At 39.0% G+C, this 20,369-nt stretch overlaps 1 protein-coding gene across 1 annotated transcript; it reads right to left on the bottom strand.

Annotated features, from left to right (window-relative positions):
• Window positions 1-388: 388 nt before the first annotated feature.
• LOC124121030 (protein TsetseEP-like) lies at window positions 389-18,450 on the bottom strand. The gene is made up of 4 exons (XM_046483975.2): window positions 18,382-18,450; window positions 15,011-15,062; window positions 11,460-11,636; window positions 389-2,521 (listed from the first exon to the last, which is right to left on the bottom strand). Exons 1-4 carry the CDS (start codon window positions 18,424-18,426, stop codon window positions 2,124-2,126), a joined length of 672 nt encoding a protein of 223 aa, XP_046339931.1. The 5' UTR covers window positions 18,427-18,450; the 3' UTR covers window positions 389-2,123.
• Window positions 18,451-20,369: the final 1,919 nt, after the last annotated feature.

Genomic DNA, 20,369 nt, shown 5'->3' with positions numbered 1-20,369 from the left:
CACATATGGCTTTGTTTTGGTGTTTGGTCAAGTGAAGTCGGTGAAAACTTTCTTTTGCCCGGTACTTATATATATATAATCCTGGTACCAACGAACACTCTACGTCAAGTATTGCTACGGGTTTTTTTCTGAAAGAGATACTTAAGAGGTCATCGTGATTCTTCTTAAAATAAGACCCCCACCTGTGATATAAAGTTTAGTAAGTTTCGTTCGACTGTGTGAGTATAATATTATCTTGACCAGCCTACAAATCCCAGTTCATGTCCTATCTAGGCTACAAACCCTTTCAGAAGGAGAAACATTGTGGTGAAACTCATTGACTGTCTGATGTGGCCTCCCTCTCATGTATTTCTTAAGAGCTAAAAAAATGACCAACAAAGCACAACAATCCTGCATCAACGTTTATTACTTACATATGGATATATGAACTCGAAAATGCGACAGTGTGCCGCAGGTGGCTTACGGAATGTATATTTGCAGAATGTTACACGAAGGCACACAAACATATTCAATACTGCATACAGTCAATACATTACATTCTTATCATTAACGTAACACCCAAAGCAAGTCCGGTGACCTCAAGGAGCAAGGCCAGGACAGTCTTTCAAAATGAACAAACTTACCACATAATTATGAGAACATTTCAAACAAACATGAGAAAAAAATGGTAACATAAATGTATAGATGGCTAAATATCACCTTGACTCAGGTACACACACACATTTCCAATCTTGCTGTGCAGTCCAAAGCACCAGGGCATTTTATATTCCAGCTCACAGTCCGACACAAAAGTCATCTTTAATACAAAGTTCATTTCCTATAACCTATCCCCAATGGCGGTGCCAAGTGTTTACCAAACAGACATGGACATCAGCAAACAGATTATATGACGACTGGTTCCCGCTCTGACAGCACAATATCTTCTCCATGTGGTAATGTCTCTCTGGACAGTCCACTGGGTTCAAACGTGAGGCACTTTGCACAGAACGTACGAATCAAAGTACACTCATTTGCAAATATTCACATCAAATTTGGATGCAGTACAAAATCAGCTAAAAATAAAGCATGATAAATGGCAAGTTTTATTGTTGAAATTTTGGATTTTGCTTCTAATTATAAATAATGGAAGCTGCATAAGCATTTAGCATGACACCATGCAGCAGTAGATTAGTTTTAGATATGTATGCAAGCTATGTTCCAGTTCAACATACACACTGAGTGTGACTCTTTCCTTGGGGTAGTTCCACTGACTCGAACGTGAAATTGTCTGTTAACAACTGTGATATGAAATAAGGCAAATGGCCTCTCAAACCAAATTCATGCAGATGTCTAAAGATGACATTGTTCCATGTTTCATCATACGTCAAATTTATCAATATGTCGAGGCACGTTTCTTGTTAATCAAATGCTTATGGGTTAGAATACTGTGCAAATGATTGTACCTGATTAAAGCTGCTCCTGCAATTTAATTGTATGATGTTAATGGATCTATTGATAGGGGTTCAGTGGACACCTTGAGTGCCTGGAAAGGTTCTAATGTATTGGGCATGACGGCATTACTGGCAGTTCAAACATAATACAGACTGTCACAGGTGTTACCAAAGGAGACGACACCTCCAAATTACACTGTCTGAATTGTCCCAATGTCCTTTGAGGATTTCTTTTCTGATGGTGATCCTGGAGGAAGTTCTTGTGTTTGTTCCTCTGTCTGTGTGGCATGAATTGTTGTTGGAACAGCAGGAGGCAGATTTAGAGCATGAGCAGGGTCTGTAGCAGGATCATGAGTTGGAGTATAATCACAATTTGGAGGACCAGGATATGTGGGAGGAGCATGAGTTGGAGCATGATCACAATCTGGAGAAGGACCAGGATATATAGCAGGATCATGAGGTGGAGTATGATCAAAACCTGGAGAAGAAGCAGGATCTGTAGCAGGATCATGAGTTGGAGCATGATCCAAACCTGGAGAAGGAGCAGGAGCTGTAGCAGGAGCATGAGTTGGAGCATGATCAAAATCTGGAGTAGGACCAGGATATATAGCAGGATCATGAGGTGGAGATGATCAAAACCTGGAGAAGAAGCAGGGTCTGTAGCAAGATCATGTGTTGGAGTATGATTATAACCTAGAGAAGGACCAGGATATATAGCAGGATCATGAGTTGGAGTATGATCATAATCTTGAGAAGGAGCAGGGTCTGTAGGTGGATCTTGATATGATCAAAATCTGGAGAAGGAGCAGGGTCTGTAACAGGAGCATGAGTTGGAGCATGATCACAATCTGGAGAAGGAGCAGGATATGTAGGAGGATCATAAGTTGGAGCATGATCATAACCTGGAGAAGACGCAGGATCTGTATATTGATCTTGAATTGGAGTGTGATCATGATCTGGTGAAGGAGCAAGATCTGTAGGAGGAACAGGAGGATCTGGATTTAGTGCTTGAGCTTGAGCTTGAGCCTTGGCTGGAGCGGGAACAAGAGCTGCACCTGGACCTGGAGCTTGGTCTTGATTTCGAGCAGATTCTGAAACAGGGGCCGGAGCTATGAGTGAGTGAGTGAGTTGGGTTTAACGCCGCTTTTAACAGTATTCCAGTTATATCACGGCGTGTCAGCTTAGTGTTGGAGGAAAGCCCGAAGTGATGCAGGTATCAGACGTTTACCACTTCGGTGAAACCCACGAGCACAGGTATGGTGCTGACAAACCTAGAAACATAATCGGGGCCAACCGGGATTCGAACTCACAACCATAGGTTTCTGGTGTGCCAAAAGGGACGCAACTCTGCACAGCGAATCGCAACGGTGCATACAGTACTGTTATGGCAAGACTTGACCAAATCTTTGACATTTACGTCAATGAATGTAAACAGGTAAGTATGTTTGATTATTTTGTTCCCTTGTCTTCACGTGAGTGAAATGTACATCAAACCGGCAATATTTCAGCCAGAGAGAGAGAGAGAGAGAGAGAGAGAGAGAGAGAGAGAGAGAGAGAGAGATTCTTTATTTCCTCCAGATGTCATTCCGAAGATTACAATGAAAATATATTCAATTACACGCAGTAAACACAATAAAAAGGCATAACATATTTACAATTACACACAGTTTATCAAATTCAGATACCTAAGTGATGACAGATTTTCACTAGAAGATATATATCAAAAGATGCCTTAGTTGTACAGATACGAGCGAATTGAAGTATAATAGTTTCCCAGGTGTGTTGATCCAGATTGTGAGTAAATTTTGTTTCAGCCCAAAAATAAGACTGATAACATATCTGTTTCGTCTTGCATTTCAAAATCAACATATTTTTTAACGTCAAGTACGTCAATAAGAGAAGAGAAAAACGCATTTCTTTCTGATATCAGCGCTTCACAATGTAAAATAATGTGGCTTTCATAGTCGAAAGCATGCCTATTACAGAGCATGCACTCTTTCGAAAGTTTACTGCGTGATGAGACTTTCACACAGAGTTGTAAAGCAGGTCGATATTCCGGGTACAGAAAAGCTAATTGCCAAAGTACATGGTATGTTAATTTCGTATGAATTCTCTTATAACGGGACATGATTGCGTTATTTGATACATTTGTGAGCCATGATTGTTCTTCGTATGTGCATATAGTTTTGTTAACACGATTTCTCCATTTCAATTTTTTGAGGGAAAGTACCATACTGAGTATACGTACGAAGGTAGGGACCCAGATTGTATTTATCAAGTGTTCATTTAAGTTCTCCACAGATTGTCTTTGAATTGACAGGGCTTGCAATGGACGCGCAGAAAATATATTTTGCAAAGTTATTACAGTTCAGATTGCATAAACGACCAAGAAATAAAAGTTTGCATTTATCAATATATGCAGTAATTGTCCAAAGTCCAAGGTTCGAAATAGTAGATTCTGAAGGAGATCTTTTATCAAGACCCTGTACAATGCGTGCAAAATATCTTTGCGTGCCTTCCAACAGAGCGGCATGTTGACCCTTAATGTCATAGAGTAATTCACATCCATAAAGGCTGGTTTTGAGTATCATTCTGAGACATATTTTCACGCTTGAAATTGGATGAAGATCATAACTATTTAATCCTAAAGATCTTAGGGAGTTAATATCTTGTCTTGCTTTCTGACAGTACTTTTCAATTCTTGTTTTACAAGACAGATTGTATGTTAGAAGTATTCCACCATACACCGTAGAGTCAGTTGTAGTGATGTGTATATTACCAAGTTTACAATGACAGTTATACCCCTTGCGTTTTGCTTTGGTGAACACAATTATTGCACTTTTTGATGGATTGTATGTTAGGCGCCCCCTTGAGGCATATGTATGTACAATATCAAGGGATGTTTGTAAGCCTCTCGGTGATGAGCTAATAAGTGTCGTATCGTCGGCAAGCAAGACTGCAGGAATATCCATACCATATGCACGAATGCCACATTGTGCTTGTCTAAGGGCTGTAATGAGGTCATTTATAAAAACAAGAAAAAACAAGCAGAGATAACTCTGCCTTGGCCAACACCTTGATGAACCATACATCTTGGTAGGAAATATAAGCATAACTATTTGTATAACAATGATGTAGTAATGTCCATGTATTACCTCTAATGCCCAGTTTATGTAGTTTGTAAAATAATCCATCGTGCCATATCCTATCGAATGCTTTTTCATTATCTAAGAAAGCTGCATAGACTGCAGAGTCCCTTTGTATGTAATACTGAATGCCTTCGATCAAAGTAAATACTGACATAATAGCTCAATGTTCTTTTCTAAAACCAAACTGTAGCATATCAGGAAAGTCTGGGTTAAGCCTACATAGTTTGTCTTCTATACGTTTGAGCAGTATTTTTTCAAAGAGCTTACAGAGACATGATGTGAGAGTAATACCTCTATAATTTCGAGGGTCAGATTTTTCATTCTTCCCCTTATATATTGGTATGACCATACCAAGTCTATAATCATAGGGTACATATTGTAGTTTCATCATATGATTAAAAAGTATACGTAAGGAATAAATAAGATGTTCTCCTGCATAGATAATATGTTCATTTGTAATCTTATCCGGACCTGGGGATTTATTCCTGCTGAGGGATTTGACGGCCTCTCTTATCTCTTGACATGTAATTTTTTTTTCCAATTCCTCGTCAGGCTTCTCTCGTACTTGTTTAAATATCTGTACCTTACTAGTTATATCTTCTTTAAATACTTCATCAAATCCTTCGGAATGGTAGGGTTTGGCTAAATCTGAAAAGTATTTACCCCATAATCTGCAAATAGCTGAGGGTGTAGAACCACATTCGTCCTTATAGTTAACTATAGGTATCTCGGCCACCCGCCCTCGTTGTTTTCTAACAGTTTTATGAAAAGAGTTTCTATCAAGTTCAGCTGACCTCTCAATCTCCCTTAGGGTATTCTTTTTGTTGGACCTTTTCGATTTTCGATAGAGGCGCCTGAAGTGTCTCTTTTCAGTTTTATAAGAGATGCGCGAATCTGAGTTTTCATCCCTGGGTTTACCGTTATTTAGCCATGCACGTCGAGCAACCCTCATACGGTAATGTGCATCATTTAGTCCATCAGGTTTCCAGAATGGTTTAAGATAAGGTTTATATTCACTTTTAGGGATGCAATTGGAACTTGCAAGTAAAAGGCATTTACTTATATGGTCGCTATATGTGTCAACATTTTCAGGCTGACAAGACAGATTACAGTCGTGAAAGGAGTTAAGATATGTACCAAATTCACTTTGGTACATGAGTTTATCATCTTGACTTGCTTTGTTCCATTTTGGAACAGGGGGGTTAATATTGAGATTATTTCGACCAAAGGCTCTCAATGACATAGATAATAAACATGGGAGATGATCTGACACCGTATAAGGGCATGTATCTATAACATGGAGATCGGTAACATGGTCTTTTATCCAAGAGGGTACCAGAATATAGTCAATCATACTCTTTAAGGTGTTATCCTTGGATCTACATGTATAACGTGGGGAATGGGTTGCGAACTCACTAATGGTGTGTAGGAGGTGTCTATCAGATATAGCAGTGCTAACTAACTTACCCCGGGCAGAGAGATAGTGCTTACAAATATCTGCATTTTTACTTCACACGGGCTACAGGACTGCAAATGCAGTAGCCTATGGTGAATGTGGTAGGTATCCACTTCATACTATTTATCATGTGAAATGCATTAAATATTCGTTTAAGATTTTGCAAATGAGTCCAAACAGATTCCCATACCAGTGTTATAAAATGTTATTATCCATTGCTGATAGAAAACGTCCTAACTGGGCATCGCATATCAGACTTTTGCTAAGTCATTATGATTTTGAGGATGTATGGGCTGCACAAGGCGTTGGCAATGCAGAATTATTTGTACATATGTTTAGCGAAAGAGTTAAAGATTGTTCGTTTCAAGATTGGCATGCATCTCTAGGCAGCAAGACCCTCTCATTCTATTAACTGCATAAGTCTAATATCGTTTGTGAAAAATATTTATCCAATATTAAGCATTGTGAATATAGAAGGCTAATAACCACATTTAGATGTGGACAGAATACTCTTTGTATTTAACTTATACGTAGGGGTGTTGCTAATATTGAGGAGGATGCCGTCTTATGTCATGTAATTGAGGATGAACTTCATGTTATATACAACTGTCCTCTTAATGCAAGTCGGCGGGAAATGTATATCCCAAAGACAGTTAATCATAATTATTTTTGTTTAGAAAGACTCTGTCAAGTATCCAACAACGATGCAATGATAAATTTTGCCAAATTTATAATGTACGTGTTCTCAACACACACACACACAAAAGTATCAATTAGGTAACTCTTAGATAAATAAAATGTAAATGTATTTTGTACAATGGGTCAAATGGCCTTATACAAATAAATCTGTCTATCTATCTGTCTATCTGTCTAATATCTGCATTAAGATCACCAAGGATAAAAGTAACACCCTGTTCACAGAGATCATCATACATATCTATGAGTTCGTTGAGGGCGTCACAATACACAGAATGTAGTACATGAGTTGAAGGTAGGCGACATGCCATTACATAAATATCACAGTAGTGTCGCCGAGTTAGTTTGATAGCTATTGCGTGGTCTGTGCTTACAGTGATAGTGTGAGGTTTCCACTCGCTGTTGCTATTAACTAGGATTGCTAATCCATCTGATCCCCGAAAACAGCATGTTTCCGGAGAAACAGCATAAGAGGATATCAAATTTAAATCCTGAAACATATTTAATTTAGACATTCTATTTGCCGGCAGCCAATGCTCCTGTAGGGCCACAACATCAACATGTCGAGACAATGTCTGGCGAATATAGTCTGTACCGTGGAGAACTCCACGTACATTCCATGTTAATAATGATAGCGTCATTAGGAGTACACCCACCTCGATCACAGTGTCCCTTCTAAACTGGATGTGACACATGAATGTTTTATTACCTGTGGGTATGAGAGTCGGCGTTACGAGATGTCATCCGGGTCTTGGGTGCATATTCTCTCGTTTTAATACCTGGAGGCCAAAAATCTGGATTAGTAGAAACGAAGTGTTCATAGTCGATGTTCACTTGCACAGTGTAGGTGTGTTGGTAGTTGTAGGGTTGATTTTTCTTCATAAGTCGGACAAAGGTGACACGCACACGCACATTCTGGGCGTACTTGTATATCAGATCTTTGACAGAGTCAAATGGTTCATCAGCTTTGATGTTGTACAGAACTAGTCGTTTTGTCCGGATTCTCGGTACTCCTTCTAGGGCGTGGTACGTCTTTGCCAGTGATCTGATGGGGTACGATTTCGGTTTCTCGTTGGTGAGGTGGTTATCAGTGGGGGATCGGTAGGTTTTGCTCGAGCTCACCTGTTGCCACGGCTCTGTTTCACTATGTTCATCCTGGTAGGTGACGTCATAGTCGTAGTTCCGTTCAGTTAGATCAAGGTAATCGTGTGCTGATTTATCCTTGCCCGTAGCGATGTTATCTTGGGTAGGTGTTGTCTCACGTTCACGACGCTGGGTGTCTGAGTGAACACATGGCTTTGGCCTGCCTTGCGCTGATCTGTCTTCATCCGTGTTAATATCAGGTGTATTTGACATCGATGCTGTTGGAGACTTAGTTGTGGTAGATGGTCCATCTGTTTTATGTGATTCGACGACATGAGCTACTGTCACGTTAATTTTATTTTCACCATTAGATTTATGCTTGTTAGATATAGTGGTAATCTTGTTTTCGATGACTTTGAGTTTGGAGTCAGCTGAGTAGTTCAACCGGAGCATTTCATTTTCCAGTTCAATGATATGATCACGATATGATTTGTTTTGTTGGTTGCACAACTTTAGCTGTGCCCTCAGCTCCGTGCGCCTGTCTTCAGAGTCGCTCAGTTTGTTATTTATTAATAAAACTTCATTGACAAGTTTGTCCTTTTCACAGATAGCCTCCCTGAGTAAGTTCATTTCGCGGGTGAATTTGTTTTCCAATTGTGCTAATTTGTTTTCAGCCATATCATTTCCACGAGCAATGCACTGTTTTATCTGTATAACATGGCTGAGAATTGTAGATATTGAGTCACTCTCCTCGAGTGGTATGACGTCAGCTGCAGTGTGCTCAGTTGTATCGTCATCCTCTTTATTAGGCGTACACATAGACTGGTTTCCCATGGATTTAATGCTTGCTCGGCTGAGTACCTTTGCTTGCAATACATGATCCGGTATGCCACCTTCCACATAGTGAAATATGTAGTATATATCCTGTGAGTATTTGTTGAGAACAGCCTGCTTATCATTGTTCTTGGCTCTACGGGATACCAATTTCCCAGGTGGAAAATCATCGCATGTATACCTTGCATGGTCGTAAATACTTTCACGTATGTGATTTAGCTCACGTGGGTCACTCTTGTATATCTCAATCAAAGATTGTTGGAAAGACTCTTTGTCTTTGTGTCCCAGCTTACGCTTGACATCGTCATAGCTGGCTATATGCTGACTGTCGCTTGGCTGGGTGTTGTAGAATGTTTCCTCAACATCGGTCATTGTTAACCAATCAAGGTAGAAGCCTCCGAGCACGGCTGGTACGTGAGCTCTAATCAGCCTCAAACACGCAGCACATTGTAATGATATAGAAAGTTTTAAGTTATTTCCAATAAAGTAGGAACTGTTATGAGAAAAGTGATTTCATAAATCAAATCAGTACCTTGAGATATCCATACTGGACACGTTTTTGCATTGTGGACATTCTTGTAGTCTTTAGAATATCATTTGTTTTGAAGAACGTTGCAACTGCGACCATTACAGTTCACGCATGCGCATGCGCAGTTATAAAACACACTAATTTAAACGCGTTTGATATCAACACTTTTAGATTTTACTTATTAAAATATAAACCACTAGCAACCAAAGTGTGATCATAAAACATGATTTATATCACTACTTCAACCACCGGTTGATGTACACAGTTTCTTGCTCCAGCGCCCTCAACAACCAGACGCAGTTTCGCTGGAAATGGGTTGGCCAATTTAATCGCCTCGAACAACAAAGCCCCAATCTACCCCACGTCTTCACTGGGAACTACACATGAAAGATTTACGTGAGCCATGTTTGGCTAGTGGTTTATAATACACCGCAGGCGACTATTTGTATGTCTAGGACCCTGTTATCGTCGTCTCGTTTCTGAACTGAGTGTCGTTTGTAATTCGTTTACTTACGTTTATCTGCCTAAATATTAACTAAATATTAAAATTGCAGCATCTTATGAAAATAGAATATTTACTGTCATTTCTTATACTACTCAATGTTTGCTGAGGATAAAACAAAACATAAAAATTGAAATGTCCAGTACGTTGCACAGATGAAATCGAGATACTGTCCAGACTTCTCAGATATATAGAATGCTAAACGAGCTCCCGTGTAATACCAATTTTATGAAACGAGTGAATAGTTCTGGTATCCTAACTATTCATGAGTTTCATAAAAATTGGTTTTACACGGGAGCGAGTTAAGTATTTGATTTATTACTTACCATTTATAACGTTTTTAGAATTACACTGTTGAGTGTGAATAGGCTGACACCTACACGATCCACGGCATAATCCAATTGAGTTTCACAGAATAATACTTCAAACACGTCAAAAGTTGAAACGTAGGAATTTAAAACCATACAACAGTCCACATTTAGAATTCAGGCGTCCGTTCCACAAAATTATCGTAGCGCTAAGGTTATCGCAACTCACATACTTTAACTTAGAAACGACTGTCGTTGCGCTACAATACGATCGCCTTGTGAAACGGGGCCTTGCACCTCAAAGTTTACAACCAAGTCACAATACCCGATGACGTAATTTGTGGAATTTTGTTGCAAGATCCATCGGCAAAACAATGCCATGTTAGGTCAGCCTAGCAACAAGGTTGCTGGGGTCATCGAGTGTGCATAAGCTCTCCTCAGTGATCTATCATCTCCAAACGCAATGCCGTTGAATAAGCCAAGGGATGTTGAGAGCTTTAAATATTTGTTCGTGAAACGTTTTCCGAGAGTACATAAGCACGCTTTTTTGTATTACACAATGTGTAATACAGCTGTATGTTTTCTAAACGGTTGATCTCTTCACGGGCAAGTAATAAAAGTGCCAGAGATTGCGTAGACAAGGAGAACATTTTAGGGTTCCAACGAAGCCAAACATGGAGGGGGCTCAATCATGATTTGGGCGGGATTAGTTTTGTTTGTTTGTTGTTTGACGCCGCACTCAGCAATATTCCAGCCATATGACGGCGGTTTGTAAAATAATCGAGTCTGGACCAGACAATCCAGTGATTGACATCATGAGCATCTATCCACGCAAGTGAGATCGAAGACATGCATCAACCAAGTCAGCGAGCCTGACCACCAGATCCAGTTAGTCGCCTCTTACGACAAGCATAGTTGCCTTTTACGGCAAGCATGGGTCGCTGAAGACCTATTCTACCCCGGATCTTCATGGGTCGGTGTTATTAGTGGAGATAGAAAAGCTGATATCCATGTCCCACAGCGGCAACGATGTCAGGTGTGCTCTACGGGGATGACATTCTGGATGTGTACGTGAGACCGTATGCCGTGCAGTCGGACCAGACTTCATCCTCCTGGACGATAACGCACGACCTCATCGTGCCAGGGTCGTTGATGCCTCCTTAGAGCTGGAGACTATTGTCGTCATGGGGTGACCAACCCGGTCACCAGACCTCAACCTTTTCGAACATATGCGGAACGAGCTGCAGCTCGCCCCCGCACGACGTCCTGGCCTATCGGCAGATCTACAGGAACTCGGCAGTACAATGACAACATACTTTTTGTTTATTAAGCATGTCTTCACAAAATATTGTCTCTGGCTATTGCAACATATGCACACAATTTTATGTATTACCTTTTAAAGTGGTAATCCTTGGCAAACACTGAGCATTATATTACATATTATACACTCTAATAATTTGTATATACACTACCTTTTTGTGGTTTCTTTGGGCTCCCCATTATATGATCCATGTATTGCTGGAGAATTGGAATAATTTCTATCATTTTTTTATCGACGTTTGTATTGATGTCTTCCAGAATCTTCCGCATCCGCTGCACAGTTTCTTCTTCAAGGTTGTCCGCCAGCGTCTTACCTGAAGTTAGTGCTTCTGCAAATTGGTAGCAATTGGTCATAAGGCTTATTTACAGACATTCAAAAAGCGTTGTTTGAGTAGAACGTGCATGTACGGAAACAACTGACAAAAAAAGGAACGACACATGATGACAATGATTCACTCTATCCAAATTGTTGTGTTAACGTAATATTACGTGTTAACGTGTTAACACTATTGTGATGTTCGGAAACCAACAGGAAATTTCGCTTTGCAGGTTACACTTTCACTTACCTTGGAACTTGATTTGTGATGTATGATTAGTTTTCGGAAATTCATTGGGGATATCATGTTAACAGATAGTTAGTTTATATTATCTATTATGAGTCACATGCGTCCTTTATTACCTGTACAACTGCAATGGCTATGTTCTGTTGAAGGACGCACACTTTCAGGTTGCGGACCCACGTTAATAATGATATTGATACATGTTACAAATTTATCAATGACATGTACATCTATCTAATAACACATTTAGGTTTGTAAATAAAGACGAAAAACATATTTAGAACCTTAAGAAACATCGACTAAAAGCGGAGTCCAGCATACGATTTCAAACATATCATAAATGCATGTTTCACTATTCGCGAAAGGGGGAGGGTGTCCTGCCCCATTGGTGGCCCCATGGCAAACACATGCAAAGACAAGTCAAGTGTTCACATGAAAAATCACGGCAACATATGGTACAAGTCAAAATAGGGATTTGCATTTGCATATGGTACGAGTCAAAATAGGGATTTGCATTTGCATATTCTCTACTTTTAACTTTAACAGAAGAAGAATCCATATGCGCAAAAACAAACTGCAATTATATATAATGTTCATACAACGACTCCAGTTTAAGCAACGCCCATTTTGTCAGCCTCGGAAAACATCCTATGCTTTAACCACGGCACGAAACTTGAATTGACTTCAAACTATAATTCACTAGTCACTACCAATGATTCTGAAAATATCGATGTAAATGTGTTAAATATGGACATATTTTGTGTCACAATTTCTTTAGTTTAATTATTGTCAGGTCTACCTCTGGCTGTGCCAGCTACAATAAGTTTAGTAGGACAGATTGATGTTGGCAGAGGAAATGGAGGGTTTGGATCTTATTCCTAAGTGTTTTCTTATTACCAAATAAATATATACAATTGTTTTTTATTTTGAAAATATGAACCCGTTTAGGACCATTTGTGAATTTTATTGAGACATAGTAATAACTGCCTCTCTAATGTATGCATATTTGTAGCATGACAAGATATGTTTATAAACGCGACAAACCCTTTCCATATTCATAAGATATATCTGCTAAACGCAGAATTGATTTTACAATTGTTATTACCGTATTTATTAATGGAAACACCTTCTACCTAAGATAGTTTAGCTGAAATTAAAATTTAAGATTGTAAAGTTTCTAGTTTGACTCGGGTGGTGGGGTAGCCTCGTGGTTAAAGCGTTCGCTCGTCAAGCCGAAGACCCGGGTTCGAATCCCCAAGAGTACAATGTGTAAGGCCAATTTCTGGTGTTCCACTAATTCATTCACTCACTCACTCTAGTTTGACTCAGTGGAATTGTTTAGGGTCTCTAATGTCAAAAAACAGATCAAGTTGTTAAAATATTTTGCAAAGTATTTTCTGCAAAGCCTGTTAGCCTCAGTAAAGTTCTATCTGAAGGTGTCACAGGTTTTTAGAAAAGATGGGAAAGTGCTCACTCCGCGGAGGTCTTCGTGGATGAACCAATCGCATTCAATAGTAAATCTGAAACTGTCATCTGTACCAGTACGGGGATGTACATATGTTTTGAACCACCATCATATATACATGGGTTATTGTTAGAAATTAATTTTCTAAAAGCTTCCCCTTACTGGTTGTGTGTAGACTACTTCAACGTCAATTATGCCAAATTAAATCACCAATATTTATACAGGCTTTGGGGAGTTGATTATAGAGCACCTGAAGATCAGAAAACACAGAATGCAACAGCTTGAAGAGGGTTAGTAAGATGATTGGGGCTAAAGAGTGAAGAACCTCCACTGTCATTAGCATCAGGAGGTGAACAGAAATTGAAGTATGACATTTTATATCAAATTTGTCAGTGTTTGAATGATATGTTTCCGGTAAACAGGAGGTTTTACCAACTGATACCAACACCTGTCTTGGCGAAGTAAGGGTCAACGTGGTTCGTTGCTTAGAGGAACACTGTTCCCGGAACCAGTGAGCGGTAACTCTTATTTGTCTGAACGACTAAAGTTAAAACTGAAAAAGCTATACAGTTTTATAGCTGTATATTGTTTAAGAACAAACAATGCTTTTAAGAAAGTGGTCAACCGTAACACATGTTATGTTTTAGATGACACTTTCTTAGTAAAGTACAGATTCTCGTTCTAAAAAGTGAAATTCATCTGGGATTCCTAATCATCAGTCCACAAAGTTACGTTCTAACCCACTCAGCCACCGAGGCTTCCACAAAATTAAAGTCCGAAAACTGGTAATCCGATCACGTAGATGACGTACCCCTCTGACAAGTGTAAATTGGCACCACTCCCTTAGCCGAAAGCTATGAACACACAATGCCATTTAGAAAGTGGTCAACTGTACAGATCCTCGTACCTTTTTTAGTTGAGTCTCATCCGGGATTCGAACCCACACAGCCAGAGTGAGGCACCTAATCCCCACACAAAGTCAGCGATCTGACCAACTCAGCTACCGAGGCTTCCACAAAATGAAAGTCCGACAATTGGTATTCTAGATCACGTTCTGCGTGTACCCCTCTGACAAGTGTAAATTGGCTTACTTTGTGTGCTGGCGATTAGGTGCCTCACTCTTGCAGTGTGGGTTCGAATCCCCGATGTACTCTACTAAGAAAGTGTTATGTCAAATATAAAAAATGTCCTATGGTAGATACGTGGAGGTCATTTCCATATTTGACGCATCAGTGACACAAATTATGTCCGATGCAATTCCCTCATTTGACTGGTGCCATGTATTTCTGTGTTTGTTCATGTGAACACTTGACTAGCCTCTGCATGTTGCATGGCAACTTATACGATCGACTTGGTGCTTCTTAAAGGGAGGCAAAGCTCAGTGGACCAGTTAAAAGACATGAAGTTCATAGAAGATGATGCAGATGTATGTCCATAATAAATATAAGTGTCGTTCTGTTGAGTAGCTTTCACAAACTGTTTACATGTATATACTTGTTGCAAATAGAGATTATGAGCGTGAGTGTCAACACTGCCTTGATTCAGACACGAGTTTCGTTAAATTAGTATGATACACACAACAAGGTAATACGCTGTTATCATCTCATCACAAGGAGCTACAAATGACCATTCTGGTGGTCCGTAAATCTACATTTGAATAGAAGCCCTTACTACTTACCTGACAAAGCATCCAAGGTGTATCTTGGGGTTTCAGCTGGTCTTTGATTCCACTGTAAACATTCACGAGGTAGTCTAGTTGGTTAATATCAAGATCCAGTGACAGCGGCGCTGGTAACTTAATTGATTATATTCTTGCAGATAAATTAGTTGAGTTGTGTCAGATATAGTTAGTGTAGTTTATGCTGACACTGTATTCGATTTTGTTCTGATTTCCTTAGTTTGACCAAGGCCATGTCAGGGCAAAGAGAAGAAGACAGAAGGGGGGAGAGAGACAGATGATTTCATTATTTTACCAATGAATCAATGAATAAATATTGCTTTCTGCCATATCAAGTGTTCACGTCGAGAACCAGTTGATAAATAAACCAGCACATAAATTGAGGATTCATCCCGAGTATTTCCCATATTAAAACACACGAGTGATGAATTCTATGTATCATTTTCACATTACTGAAATAAACATCAGAAATAGTGCGTAGTGATAAATGTTTTTCATTGCCGTGTGACGTTACTAAGAATCAAACTAAACAACCTGTTAACTCCTTTATGACATAATCTTTCGCTGAAACAATGTCTCTCGCATTCTTTTAAACATGATACTTGAACGGAGGACTGCAGAATAATTAACACTTTAATAACGATGACAACAACGATTCTGTGTGATTTGATTATATATCTGGTATAATGTCACTGATACTAAACTTTCGAATCAAACTGCGCTCTCACTTGAAGAAGGTCAGAGGATGCTTGAGTCGGTGTCACTATTGACCAGTTATCTGCATTATTTGATTTGTCGGAACATTATTGTCATTCAACTTTTGCACAAGGTGTTTACCCGCAGTTTAATTAGTGAGCCGTTTCAATGTGTTGGAGACAGGAGGCATCGCACATCGAGAGGAAAGTTTGTTTTTCCCAATGCGATAGCAGATAAACCACTGATCGCCAGGTTTAAGCATGCCTAAAGTGTGTACGCCAATGTAAAAGGGATCGTCATCTCAGTTCATTTGCCGTTGTATTTTGTACACGTTGGAGCCTGTGGAGTTGATCATTTGTGATGTTACTCATGAGACTGTCGCAATAGTTAAGCCGAGATATGACTAAAGATCCAGCAAAAGTGTGTGCAGATTCTTTTGTGAGTTTATGTCGAACGCTTTCCCATGTTGCAGAGATGAAAGAAGCAGGACTTGCAGACATGGCTTACATGTTGTTCCATAGAAAGTTCTATTCCTTCTTGTCACATGGACAGTTCGAGATATTCTTGATCATCTCAATTAACATGCAAGGTCCTCGCAACACGTTGTATTGATCATTGACACCTCTTAGCATGAAATGGATTGTGTTGTATAGCCATAGACAGTTTATTAAGTGCATTGGCTAATAGATTCAAATGGATCCTGACTGCCAGAAGGACTCGATCTATTCATCACCAATCGGGTCGGCTCTTCTGGGGAGTTGCCACGCCCTACTTTCAATTATCCTCCCCCTTAATATCTCCCGTGAACGTGAAAATTCTAAGGATGACGTGAAGGAAAAGCCATACCCTATTCGTTTTAGTGATCTCTCGATGCTGCTCTGAAACCCTGTGAGACTGTTTAATTCATAACTTTCCCCATTTGTTTTTCGAACGCTAATGACAAACTTTGATAGAAGAGTGTCTAATTCGTGTGGGGGTATTTTATGCATTTGGCGAATTTAATTTTAGCCATCGATCATGCCGTCCTCAAGCGCCACAAATCTACCTTAGGTATCTTTATGCTTTGTGCTCGTCGTTTGCTTCACCATGCTCAACGATGGTGTTACGATGACGAAACGTTGGTCACAGGGGATTCTAGATAAACTACCTTCATCACAGTCAAATTCAAATTCGTTACCATCAACCTGTAACCTGTAATATACATTTGAAAACACTGATATCGCTGTATCACTCCCCCTTTGATCTATTAAAACATTGTCTCCAACATCAAAGGTTTCCATGTTGTTTTTAAACACCTGTTCCCACTTCCGGTTTTCTAATTTGTATGTCGTATTAGCATACTTATTTCATTGGGGTATGACACACATGTTTCATGACATAAGTTTATGTCATTGATAAATGCTTTAGTTAAATGATAAATGATGATATCAAGATCCGACAATAGCTTTCCAAATTGCCAGAGATATTAATTTCCTGTAATAGTTCTATGATAATAATGAACGAATTGCGAACACATTACAACTGGCGGTGGCATAGGACGGCAGATGTTTAGACCGCCAACGGACAATAGGGATAAGATAGGAAACCTTGACATTTTTGGATCAGTAGTGCGTAACGCCGCCACAATCTGTCAAAAGTTCATTCACTCGATGAAGATTACTGTGTGTGAGTTTTCGAATTGCAATTTGAGCGAGTCTGTTCCACTCTTGCAGCCTCCGTGGTAGGCGGTGTATAACGTTGACGCACACACCTCCCCATCAGGTCCCAGACGTGTTTAATGGGGAAAGATCTTAGGGTCATTGTAGGACTTAGCAGCCTATGGTTATTGTGCTACTACTGGAGTTCAACATTGACGATTTACTGTATTGTTAGCATGGGCAATGTTGTCCTGAAAGGCAACCTACACGCCTTGCAAACGGGACGACGAAGGGTGACAGTATGTTGCCCTGACAGAACTGTCCAGTGACCCTTCGACAACACAAGGAACGCACCAGAGATTTAACGTCAGATTGCCCCACAACCTCCTATCAAGGAGGTGCACAATGAATCAGACTCATCTAAGAACATGACCTTTCACCCTCGACGATTACCCCAGATGTTGTTTTCCAAAATGGAGTATGTAGTCGGATGAAAGTTTGCAGCAATAACATTTTGACCATGTTCTACTTTTGTTGACCTGGAACGCCCTAAGAGACTGTGTAACAATGAACGTATTTGCCACTGCACACTGACTGTTTCCAGAATGCTAAAAGCCCGTAGAAGATCCTTGCATTGCAGACGCTCCTTCGCTAGTTCAAACACAAACAATGAATGAAATCGTGAAAATCACAACTGTATGTTATGCTGAATCAATAAGATTGACAGAAATGATGGTCAACAAAGATTGACTTAGCTACCTTCCTGGAAGTATCGAAATCAGGAATGACACCCTGTGCATGTGTGTGACACTACTGTGTGTGGCGGGTGCAAACGATAGGATGTGTTTTGGAGCAAGGAATTACAGACATAAACGTTATTGCATAGGATGTTTGTCGCCAAACACTTGTCCTTGTTCTAATACTTGGTATTAACATTTATATTTTATGGTCCCTTACTTTTTGTTAAGTGTATATCATAGACCAATGAAGATAATAATACAATTTATCGTGCAATAGTGCAAAATTACTGCTACTCACGAAAAATGTGTTCTCTCCGAATGGAATCAATTTCCTCAATTTCATCCCTAGGGAGGTCTGAGAACTGAGCTGCAAAATATGGTACATTGCTAGTGTTACAAACATCTAAAATATGGCAAAAGGTGAGTGATTAAAATTGATTAGAGATTTTAGAAATGTATCCCATCTCTATCCACAGAAAGTTTACTCGTCAACTATGAGAAAATGATCAAACTTGAGAAAGAATTAAAAACTTTCCACCTTCATGCTATGAACAAAACTAATGAATGAGTACACATTGCTTTGAGACATATCAGCAGTATTCAAGCTCTTTCCCGGTGAGAAGCATTTCATGAAAAATCCAGAAGTGCATGCATATACAGAAATATCATATAAGGATGATATTAAGACAACATAAAATATCCGTCAAATTTCACAGACAAAGAGGGAAAAACTTACTAGAATCTATGTCTTGTCACAAAAAAATGTTGTATTGTTAAGGCTTTGTACTTGAATAAACATGCTTTCACAGTAGAAACATAAAAATGAATCAACATGCTTTCACAGTAGAAACATAAAAAATATGTATGGCTTAGGGAATGTGTTCATGTTTTACAAATTAGTTTGATGTTGACTGAACTGCGAAAATACATGGTTATCCAGAACTTGACCCTATGAATGCCATACTTGAAAACCTCTAGTGTTGACTAAAATAACTGGTCAATGCGGTGTCACCCACCGGGTACGGATAATTTACATGTCTGTCATGTCTCAAAATATATATTGTTAATATTGTATCATGCAAAATGTATGATGATCAGTTAATGAATTAATATAGTAGTTTCAACAAAGTGGTAATTGTATTAGTAATGTTCATCGTATTTTAGAACCATGGACCATATATATATATATATATATATATATATATATATATATATATATATATATTGTATCTTATAAGTAATGGCGGGATCGAGTTATCGCCCTTGATGAATTGTTTGTTTACTTTAGGGTTAAGATAATGATTTTAAATATCATATGATTATCAAGTTCAGCTTCATGTACATTATGAACGGTCGCTTTGTATTGTATTAATATGGGTATGAAACCTGTACACTACTGTTTTTATAATTTTATTGTCTTGTACATTACATGGTGTCATTATCTATTAAGGCAATAAAGAATCACACCCGTAGCCTGTGTTGGACCTTGCATTTTGCCATCAGTGAGGTCTTTTGCTTTAGAAATGTCAGCCAGAATCTTCGTGGGGTAGACCGCTCCCCTTCCGCTCCCCTGTGTACATGCACATGTGCTGTGATCTGCCAAGCCATGTAATCTGCCAAGCCGTGTGTTTCCATACACTTTCACGGTATCTGTGACTGACATTGACTGGATTGACATTTGTGGATATGACGTTGTGTATTTTGTTTCCTATATAGTAAATGTAACTTGTACGTTATTCCCGTACACATATCAGATTTCTCACATCTGATATTTTGTAAATTACTTCCCTTTGCAATCAATCATGTAATATATGTTACTTCATAGTATCTATTTGTCTTTGCCGGCTTTAGTTTTTCAGTACTGTATTACAATTATCTGCATCTGTGTAAGGTTTCGTAATTGTAATTACATTCAACCTTTCTCTACATTTGTAATTATAGATATTTATCTGGCCAGTAAACCTTGTTATGTAGCATTTCACAACTTGTTAAAACATTTTTCGGTGATAACGAAGTTTGTACACTTTGGTATTGTGTATATTTGCTTACGGCATGTTTAGTTTAGTTTAGTTTAGTTTAGTTTAGTTTAGTTTAGTTTAGTTTAGTTTAGTTTAGTTTAGTTTAGTTTAGTTTAGTTTAGTTTAGTTTAGTTTAGTTTAGTGAAGTGACTTTTGGATTAACTGTTTTGTTAGTTTCAATAAAGTTTGATATATTTGCCTACCTTACGTAGACTTGGTTTACTTAATTGGTTTAGTTAGTATTTAGTTAGACGTTTTGATTAGCTGT

Source organism: Haliotis rufescens, unplaced genomic scaffold (genome assembly GCF_023055435.1).
Source record: "Haliotis rufescens isolate VD_foot unplaced genomic scaffold, xgHalRufe1.0.p SCAF_16, whole genome shotgun sequence".
NCBI classification, from domain to species: domain Eukaryota; kingdom Metazoa; phylum Mollusca; class Gastropoda; order Lepetellida; family Haliotidae; genus Haliotis; species Haliotis rufescens.
Note: the sequence above shows the minus strand (reverse complement) of the source record. Positions and strands in the feature narration are given on the sequence as shown.